Source organism: Bos taurus, chromosome 29, assembly GCF_002263795.3.
Source record: "Bos taurus isolate L1 Dominette 01449 registration number 42190680 breed Hereford chromosome 29, ARS-UCD2.0, whole genome shotgun sequence".
Lineage (NCBI taxonomy): Eukaryota > Metazoa > Chordata > Mammalia > Artiodactyla > Bovidae > Bos > Bos taurus.
The window spans coordinates 29,551,229-29,561,993 of NC_037356.1; the positions used below are offsets into that span (position 1 = coordinate 29,551,229).

Consider the following 10,765-nt stretch of genomic DNA (forward strand, 5'->3'; position numbering starts at 1 on the left):
AAAGGACAGATGCTACATGAAGCTAAAACGTCAAACACTGATGCAGAACTCTCAAGATGGCCCGTTCCCAAACATCTACACCAGTCTTTAAACACAGACTGCAAACAGACAGCCTGAAGATGAAACCCAACCTGCAAATAGGATCTGCTAGCCTATCCAACGGAGAAGGCAATGGCACCCCACTCCAGTACTCTTGCCTGGAAAATCCCATGGATGGAGGAGCCTGGTAGGCTGCGGTCCATGGGGTCGCTAAGAGTCAGACACGACTGAACAACTTCCCTTTCACTTTTCACTTTCATGCACTGGAGAAGGAAATGGCAACCCACTCCAGTGTTCTTGCCTGGAGAATCCCAGGGACAGGGGAGCCTGGTGGGCTGCCATCTATGGGGTTGCACAGAGTCGGCCATGACTAAAGCGATTTAGCAGCAGCAGCAGCCTACCCAAGCTAACTAAATCCTGACTTAGCTAGCGAGATGCTGGCAGATTTCACATGAATGGCTGGGTTTCCTCACTCTGAAAAACGTTATGAAATCTGTTCCCCCAGAGTGACACTCAGCTGGAGCTAACTGCTGCCCTCTTTAGGTATATGGGTGCTCCCATCACGGCTCCCACCACGGCCTAACACCCTGCCTGCTCCACGTGCTTTTGTTACTGCCCGTTGTTTACACCTGCCTTCCTTGCTCACTGAACACCCCTCACAGGCTCCATGATCACGTGCACAGCAAGGCTCCTGGGCTGAGCCAGGCGAGAAGCCTTGTTGTTCGTGATGACTGTCTACACAATCTTTGACTGATCCATCAACAGATGAATGGATAAAGACGTGTACATATATGCAGTGGAATATTACACATAAAAATGAAAGAAACTGGGTTATCTGTAATGATGTGGATGGACCTAGAGACTGTCATACAGAATGAAATCAGAAAAACAAACATCGTGTATTAATGTATATAGATGGAATCTAGAAAAACGGCACAGCTGAACCTATTTGCCCGGCAGGAATGGAGATGAAGATGTAGAGCATGAACATGTAGAAACGGGGTGGGAAGGAGAGGGTGGCACGAACTGGGAAGTAGCACTGACATATGTACATTACCACCTGGAAAATGTAGACAGCTAGCGGAAGGCAGTTGTATAGCACAGGGAGCTCAGCTTGGTGCTCTGCGATGACCTAGAGGGGTGGGATGGGAGGCTGGGAGGCTCAAGAGGGAGGGGATGTATGTATACATAGAGCTGATTCACTTGGTGGTACAGCAAAAAATAACGCAGCATTGTAAAGCGATCAAACTCCAATAATATTTTTAAAAATCTGGGACTGAACAAATCAAGCAGAAAGGCTTTGCTGAGCAGTCCTGTGACTCCATGAGGACAGAAACTGCTCCTGAATCCCTCTCTGAGCTAGATAACCATCACGTTCTCTCCAACCACAGGAACCGTCCTGATAGATCAAGTGCTTCATTGCTGGGTAAAAACCATGCCTGATCAGCAATCTCGGGCTTTAGCTCTCCTGATCCTGGACTCCTGTTGCCTCGGAGGCAGGGAAGCTGCCTGCTGGCTTTCCCAGAGTGTGACCAGAGTGGTGGGAAACAGATGCTAGCCTCCAGTAAAAGCCCCGAAGCAGCGGTTTCTCCAACTCTTCACACCTGGCTCTTCTGGAGTCTGGCCCCGGTGAGAAGTCGGCAGAGTCCCTTAAACAAAGTGAAGAATTCAGGGCAGACTGCCCGACCGTCTTCACTGGGCTCCTGGCCGTGCGGCTTCCTCGTCCGCACTGTGGTCCCGACTCGGCATCTTTAAGCCCAGACGGCGCAGGGAGTTAACAAAGTAGCGAGGAGGCCTGCAGAGCAACGTGAGTTCTTCCTTCTGGGGCTGCAGGGCAGGCAGGGTCAGCTGGCAGGCGTGCAGGTGCAGGGGGAGGTGGCGGGCCTTGGACTGCTGCAGCCCCAGCTTCTTCAGGATCCCGGCAGACAGCTTCTGCACAAAGGAAAGAGCTCGTGAGAGCCGGGCTGGCGGTGCCTCTGACCAGCAGCCAGGGGTAGAAGACTTCCACTTCCGGGGCCCCATCACTGATCCCCACTGGATGACACAGTGAGGGACAGCCTGCTTCAGGGCCGTCTCTAGGAAGGGTTCAGAACCCACGTGACAGAAAACCCACCACATTGGGAAAGCTCTCTTTGGCCAGTTCTCTGGCTTTCCAAGAGAATGAGCTGTAACAGTGAAAAACAAGTTTCCACCAAGACTCTAGCAATAGCATGAAAGGCTGCTTTGAGCCTTCAGAAAGTCTCCTGTCTGCTTCTGAATTCCTCCCTAACCTAAAGAGCTAGCAGGATTATTGTTGTTTAGTTGCTTAGTAGTGTCAGACTCTTTGTGACCCCATGGAGTGTAGCCTGCCAGGCTTCTCTGTCCATGGGATTCTCCAGGGAAGAATACTGGAATGGGTTGCCATGCCCTCCTCCAGGGGATCTTAACGAACCACAGATTGAACCCGCGACCCCCATGTCTCCTGCACTGCAGGTGGATTCTTTACTGCTGAGCCACCAGGGAAGCCCAGCTGGCAGGGCGCTGTGTCTGAAAATAATCAACACGCCTTTGCTGCAACTGACATTAGGGATTTAACAAGGGGAAAGCATAAGTTTTCTCCCTTATTCTGTTGCATCTTGGGCCAAAAAGATATTACCTGGGGGGCCAGCCTGTTCCAGTCTGAGTACTTGTGATCACCAAGGATTGGGCAATCCAACCCAAAAGACATGTGAACGCGAAGCTGATGTTTTATTCCTTTAAAAAGAGAAAGGGAGGAGACTTATGAGTAGCCATAGAAACGATACTACTGGCAGCATCTGCTTCTAATCATATTAAATCAAAGCACAGTAAAATTGGCAAAACCCCAGCTACAATGAAGTGTAAAGGATAATATAACAAATGATAAGCTATTAGGAAATAATACTGTTAAGCCTCTAAGTACCCCTCCCCGTCACAGTTCCCTTTGCACCACACATAACCACTCCGATCAACTTGAGGTCTATCGCTGCCGTGCTTTTTGCTTTTGTAAAAAATAACTGTATCGTATAACATTAAATAGTACTACTTGGCACATTTATTTTTATATTATGGCAAAATATACATAAAATTTGAACTTTTTTTAAAAACAGAATTTGAAAGTAGTGCATTAGGAATTCTCTCTTCTTTTAAAGGCTGCACAGCATGGCATGCAGGACCTAAGTTCCCCAACCAGGCATGGCATATGTGCTCCCGCAGTGGAAGCTTGAAGTCCTAACCACTGGACCACCAGGGAAGTCCCAAGGTTTACCATTTTAATCCTTTTTAAGCGTTCAGTTCAGTGGCATTAAGTACATTCACATTGTTCTGCAACCATCACCACTGTCCATCTCCAGAACCCTTTCGCCCTAAACTGAAACCCTGTCCCCAAAAACCATAACTCCCCACCCCCTCCTCCCTCCAGCCCCTGTAGCCACCACTCTGCTACCCGTCTCTAGGAACCTGAGGACTCCAGGTATCTCACATAAGTGGAATCATACAGCGTGTGCCCTTTTGTGCTGGGCTTCTTTAATTTAGCTAATGTCTATAAGGTTTGATCCAGCTGAAGCACATGTCAGAACCTCCTTCCTTTCTATGGCTGGGTAATATTTCATGCATGAAGTACCACCGTGTCTTTCCAATCATCTGCTGACGGACATGTGGGTTGTGTTCACCTTTTCGCTACTGTGTATAGCGCCGCTATGAACAGCGGTGGACAGACATCTTTTTGAGGAACCCGTTTGCAAATTTTTAAATAAACGTAAGCAAACTGTTCATATTCTTATGCTACTGTTTTTCACATCCTCATGGGAGCTCCCAGCCTTGGATCAGCACCGGAAGCACACTCTGGTACAACCTCAGCGGCCCATAATCCCGGGGGCTCAGAGGCAGGGCGGGGCCCAGCACAAGGCCCTGCGTGAAGCCCTGAGGAGCCCCGCGGCTCTGCCGGCTGCCGAACAGCGGCGCCCTCACCCGTGATAGGCTGGAGCTCCAAGAGGGCGGCGGACAGGCTGCTGCTCAGCACCCGGTACTGAGTCACTGCCAGCTGTGCGTTCCGGCTGCTCCGCACCCTCACCATCTTCCCGTCGTCCATGCGGTAGCTCGGGGACAGCGTCATCTGCAGCCAAAGAAATCGAGATGTGACTTCAAAGACGAGCAGAAAACCCGTCCCTCCAGAAGTGCTCACGCACCCACCTTGTGGTGATGCTGCTGGCCCTGCGCCTCCTTCTCGACGATGGGGATGTCCACGACTCCCGCTTCAGGCACCGGGACGCGCACGGTGATGGCCCTGCGGGGACACACAAACCCTGGCCTGAGCCATGAAGATGAGGGATTTGCTCCTTGGTTATTCGGCTACTTAGAGGTTTCATGCTGGACTTTCTGCACTACTGTAGTGAGTTCTGAGGGTCAGAGGGTCCCAAATCTCTTGGTATAGCGCTTGGCCTGACAGCTATCACTATTCTTACAAACCTATCTTTTCTGCTACTAAAGTAAATATGCTGATTGCAGAATACTGGGGCGGGGGGGTGGGGGGTGGGGTGGTGCGGAGAGAGCAGGAAAACAAACAAAAACAATTATATTAGTAACATGGTCTTTCATCCAGCCTTTAAAACTAAGTATGGGCAGTTTCATTTTAAAGGGGGATAATATAGTTTTGTATCTTTTATATCTTTTTTTTTTAAGGATAAAAGATGGTAAATTCAAGTTGCATAGGAAACAAATGAATAAATAAAATGAACTGAATGAAAAACTCATAGGACTGCTCCTGCTCTATTTGCCAGGTAAATGAAACAGGGAGGAAATGTGTTCTAAAAGTCACAGGAACCCCAAACGCAGTTCAGTAACTCACTCCCAACCTCTCTTGTTGGAGGTCCATCACACTGCAGACAGGTAGAAGACTCTGATTTGTCCTTACGTTTACACCTCCTCCAGGTCAATCAGCCTAACACAGAATTGCTGGCCCAGGAGTCAAAAGCCCTCTCAGATATGACATCTCACACTCTGGACACCCAGCTGCAGGTTGGTAGCAGTTTAGACTGCTGTCTGATGCATTCTACCATACTTACACTGATTTATAACCACCAGATGACCCTTCCTAATGACCTAACGCTCCTGCTCAAAAACGTTCAGCCAATAAATATTCACTGAGTGTAAACAGGCACCGATTTAGGTAGGCACTGGTTTTATATGGATGAATAAGACAAAGATCCCTACTGGCCAGCCTTCCCTGGCCACCCAGTGGTTAAGACTCTGTGCTTCCACTGCAGGGGGCATGGGTTCAAAGCCGGGTTGGGAAAATTCCCTAAGCCACACTGTGTACACCGCATGCCCCAACAAAAAAAGGAAAGGAAAAAAAAAATCCCTGCTCTCAAAGAATCCCAAATCTAGTAAGAGGGGTTCAATAACTTACCTAAAGTCTCACACTGGTAAATAACACAGGTGAGAGCTGAACACAGATCTTTCTGAGCATTTAGCTACCATGCTAAACTTGCTCCATTATCTGTCATCTCTCACTGAGGTGATTCTTAAAACTTCATTCCTCATCAGAGTCATTTGTGGAGCTTTTTAAAGACACAGATACCTAAACCTCACACCCACCAGACTTATGAATCAGAACCTCTGTGGGTGAGTTTCAAGCATATAGATTTTTTTTAAGATTCCCAAGATAGCAAAGCAACTTCAAAATCTATAATACAAAAAGGACTAACATCCAAAATATGAAAAGAATGCTCACCAATCAAAAATAAAATAATAACCTTATAGAACACAGGCAAAAGAAAACAGTCTGCTCACAGAAAGGAAAACTAAAACCATCGATAAACACACACACACACACACACACACAAAACCAGCCAACATCACTAGTTAACAGGGAAACAGAAAATAAAATATATATATTTTTTACCCATCAGAGTGGCAAACCTTTTAAAAGTGAATTGGTCAGGCATAATGGGAAGTGGATACCATCACGGCTAGTGGGAATAAAAACTGACATCATCATTTTGGTGGAGAAGGCAATGGCACCCCACTCCAGTGCTCTTGCCTGGATCCCGTGGATGGAGGAGCCTGGTAGGCTGCAGTCCATGGGGTCACTAAGAGTCGGACACGACTGAGCGACTTCACTTTCACTTTTCGCTTTCATGCATTGGAGAAGGAAATGGCAACCCACTCCAGTGTTCTTGCCTGGAGAATCCCAGGGATGGGGGAGCCTGGTGGGCTGCCGTCTATGGGGTCGCACAGAGTCGGACACGACTGAAGTGACATAGAGGCAGCAGCAGCATCATTTTGGAGAGCAACTTGGGTAGTAACCATTCAAATTTTATAAAGTGTGCACCCTTCAACCCAGCAATTCCATTTCTGGGCATCTGTCCTAAGGATATACTCACATATTCTTTGCAAGAGGCTTTGAAAAATGGAAAACTACTTAAACATCAATAAGGAAGTTATGACATATCCACACAACGAATACATACAATAGAGCCATTTTAAAGGAGACGGCTCTAACTGTGCAACACAAAAGGCCCTCCAAGATATACCGTCCAAGTGAAAAGAGCAGATCGCAAAGCAATGCGAAATACGCTGCCACACAATCATCTGCTTACACATGTCCCACATAATGCGACAAGTTTACACGAGACACTAGCAACAGTAACTGCTTCAGGAACAGGAAATAGAGTAGATGGGGGATAGGAGTGGTTTCGTTTTTGCTCATGTACCTTTCTTCTATTAAAAAACTAAGGTTGGCAAAATTGAAAAAGACACATATGTCCCACTGTTCATTGCAGCACTATTTACAATAGCTAGAACACGGAAGCAACCTAGATGTCCATTGACAGAGGAGCGGATAAAGAAGTTGTGGTACATATACACAATGGAATGCTGCTCGGCTATAAAAAGGAACGCATTTGAGTCAGTTCTAATGAGGTGGATGAACCTGGAGCCTATTATACAGAGTGAAGTAAATCAGAAAGGGAAAGATAAATATCACACACTAACGCATATGTACGGACTCGAAGATGGTACTGAAGCATTTATTTGCAGGACAGCAATGGAGAAAGAGACATAGAGAATAGATTTATGGACATGCGGAGAGGGGAGGAGAGGGTGAGATGTATGGAGAGAGTAACATAGAAACTGACATTACCATATGTAAAACAGATAGCCAATGGGAATTTGCTGTATGTCTCAGCAAACTCAAACAGGAGCTCTGTATCAACCTAGAGGGGTGGGATAGGGAGGGAGATGGGAGGGAGGGGATATACATATACCTATGGCTGATTCATGTTGAGGTTTGACAGAAAACAACAAAATTCTGTAAAGCAATTATCCTTCAATTAAAAAATAAATAAATTATATACATTAAAAAAACTACTAAGATTGGGACTTCTCTGGTGGTCTAATGGCGGGGGCCTGAGTTCGATCCCTGGTCAGGGAATTAGATCCCACATGCCACAATTCAGAGTTCCTAAGCTGCAACTGAAGACTCCACATGCCACAGCAAAGATCAAAGATCCCGCACACCGCAACTAAGACCCAGCACAGCCAAATAAATACAAACTGAGGTAAATCTACATGCACCAACGTGGAAAGAGCCTACAGACGAAGAGTTAAGTCGGAAAAGCACAGTGTAAACTGTACAATGTCACACACACACACACACACACACAGTGTACACATCAGTGTGCTCACTCACTCCATCATGTCCTGCTCTTTGCAACCCGTGGACTGTAGCCCGCCAGGCTCCTCTGTCCATGGGATTTCCCAGGCAAGAATACTGGAGTGGGTCGTTATGCCCTCCTCCAGCGGATCTGCCCAACTCAGGGATCGAACCTGCATCAGACATGTATGTAAATAGGATGAGTAAGCTCCACAGGAATAAAAACCAAACAACCCCAAGAGAAGGAACGAGAATAATAGAATGAGTGAATTCTCCAGGACTTTTTTTTTGCTTTATCCATGCTGTCTGACATTTTACCACAACAATCAAATCATATTACTTGCATAATTAGTTTTTAATAATTTTTATATACAGCCATAATTAGGAACCACTCCACTCCGGTCCTCTTGCCTGGAAAATCCCATGGATGGAGGAGCCTGGCTGGCTACAGTCCATGGGGTCGCTAAGAGTCGGGCACGACTTAGCGACTTCACTTTCACTTTTCACTTTCATGCATTGGAGAAGGAAATGGCAACCTACCCAAGTGTTCTTGCCTGGAGAATCCCAGGGACAGGGGAGCCTGGTGGGCTGCTGTCTATGGGGTCGCACAGAGTCGGACACGACTGAGGCGACTTAGCAGCAGCAGCATACTATCAGACTCTAATAGTCTAAGCACTAAATCTATTTCCTATAATTTTTATATGTCCAGAGATCCTAAGACAGTGCCTTCTGTCACCAGGGATTCCTGATGTAAGAGCTGAAGAAATGAAAGAGGCCCTATACCACCTCGACCGCTAGCGACAGGTTTCATACCAGTACTTCTTTGTCACCTGACGGGTTCTAAACAGCTCTTGGACTTGATGCGCCACTTCTTTTTCCCAAGCCAACACCATTACACCTGTGGTTTCCTTGTCCAGCCGATGGCACAGGTGCAGCGGCTTTGCCTTGGGGCCATGGAGTATCTTTGCCAGGACAGGCAGTACATCACTGATGCAGAGCTTGACCCCAGGGCCACCTGAGAAGGAAAGAGCCAGAGATCTGAGTGGCCAGGGAAAGATCCCATCAAAGACCTCGACTTGGGAAAAGCAGATTATTGGATTAACAGCAGATGCTCTTGAGGGCAGTAAAACTGAAGTGTGGTCCAGGGACTAGCAACATGTCGGTATGCCCGGGGAACCTGCTAGAAAGGAATCTCAGGCCCCCCCCAACCCAGATAATGAGTCAAACTCTGCATTTTAACAAAACGCCCAAGTGACTTACATGCATAATAAAGTTTAAGAAACAAGATCCCAGGTTATGTGGCTTTCTCCTCACACATAAACAATTTTTTAAAGGTACTTATGTACTCAAACTAAAATTAGCAACCAAAATGAGGTCTGATATTTCACTATATAAACACAGGTTCGAGAATCTGCCAAGTAAACCCTAGTGAGAAATGTAAGACCATCAGGCCCTCCTGAGGCATTACCGAGGAGTTGAAAGGATGGGCATTCCTGGGTTCCACTCTATGGAGCCTCCTAACTAGCCACTGACCTTAGATTATTTACCCTTTTCAACTTTTAGTTTTCTTATCTACAAAATGTAAATATCAAGATAATAATTATTTCATGGGGAACGAAAAGGCAAGAAACTTAATGGAAGGATCAAGAGAGAAAAATACAAAGCACTAGACAATGTCTAACTTAATTCCCTGTTTTCATGTACAACCATCTCTGTATCTCCCCCCCAAAGCGTTTGTACTTCTAGCTAAAACATGCCTTTTCCTCCAGCAAAACCCCTTCCACAAATGCATTTTTTCTGTCAATCTTTCCTGACTCACTCTAGCTATCTCTGAAAATAAAAACATCAGGGTGTCCATTAAGGTCGAGGTGCCCTGGGGTTTTGCTAGTTATACACCAACACACGTTATACCCTTTTTCCCAATTTTGATGGAAAATAATTTGAAGACAGGAACTACACAGCCTTGGTCCTCTATAGCAATCCCTGGTGGAGGCTGGCACACAGCAAATTCCATACTGCTGGCTGCCAGATGCTTGGAAGATGGGGACCGTCTTCTTTATCTCTGTATCCTCTCTGATGCCTTACATAGGTCAGTATCCCTACAAAAGTTTAATTACTCTGAAAGCAAAGCTTCAGAAAGCCCCAGGAGTAATGTCAGAGTTACCCTTCCCTGTAACAGAAAGCAGCAGCGCCCCTCCCCCTTCCCCGCCACGTGCTCCTCACCGTGCACAGGGAGACCGTAGGGCTTATTGATGACCACAAGTTCCTTGTCCTGATGGACAATTCCCCGGCTCAGCGCCTTAGCCAGCACGTTGGGGTGGACGCGCTGCAGCTGCTCTGTGAACCGCACTAGTTCTCGCACTCTCCGCTGAACAGGGTTTGTGGGCGCCTAGGGGGAGAGAAGGAGAGACGGTCAATGTCCGGTGAGGAGGTCTTTCACTAAATCTGGGTGAGAATTTGGGAAGGGAATGCCTGTATCTCTGCACTAGATGAGCGCCTTCCTAGAGTATAATTTGAGAGCAGGGGTGCGTGTCTGTCCCACTGGTACCCAAGTAGGGCTTAAGGCCGGGGTCGGCAGGAGCCAAAGACCCAGCCCACAGGAAGATCCTGCACCCTGCTGAGCTGTCCCCTTCGCTTTCTCCCAGTTCTCCCGCCACAAGCCCTCGACATTTACCTGACAGGTGTCAGAGGACCCGCCTACCTCCCTCCCTCACCCCAGTGAGCGCACTGCCTCTTGGGAGTTGTGGTCCTTCTGGACTCACCGGCTCCTTCGTCTTTTGTTGCTGTTTCTGGGCCCGGAGTCTCTCTGCTAATCGCTGAGCATCCAGGGGCTGAGAGGCAGCAGCAGCAGCGGAACAAAGTGGCTTTGAGAAGAGGGTGAAGAGACTCCCGAGACACTGCCCGAAGCCCCGGACCCAGAGGCCCGGCACGCTACAGCCGGGCGCCACCATCTTGCCGAGAAGGGAGGGGCGAGGCAAGGCCACGCCCAGGGGAGAGCAACAAAAGGGCCAGCGGGAGGGCAGGTGGGCGGGCCCTCGAGTCACATGGGTGGGGCGGGGCGGGGCGGGGCGGGGC

General features: G+C 47.8%; 1 protein-coding gene across 1 annotated transcript; it reads right to left on the reverse strand.

Annotated features, from left to right (window-relative positions):
• Positions 1-1,275: 1,275 nt before the first annotated feature.
• RPUSD4 (RNA pseudouridine synthase D4) lies at positions 1,276-10,645 on the reverse strand. Its single transcript, NM_001015616.1, is given in 7 exon segments — positions 1,276-1,971; positions 2,675-2,772; positions 4,006-4,150; positions 4,228-4,321; positions 8,504-8,705; positions 9,914-10,079; positions 10,453-10,645. Coding segments are annotated over 7 exon segments (1,134 nt in total). The 5' UTR covers positions 10,642-10,645; the 3' UTR covers positions 1,276-1,731.
• Positions 10,646-10,765: the final 120 nt, after the last annotated feature.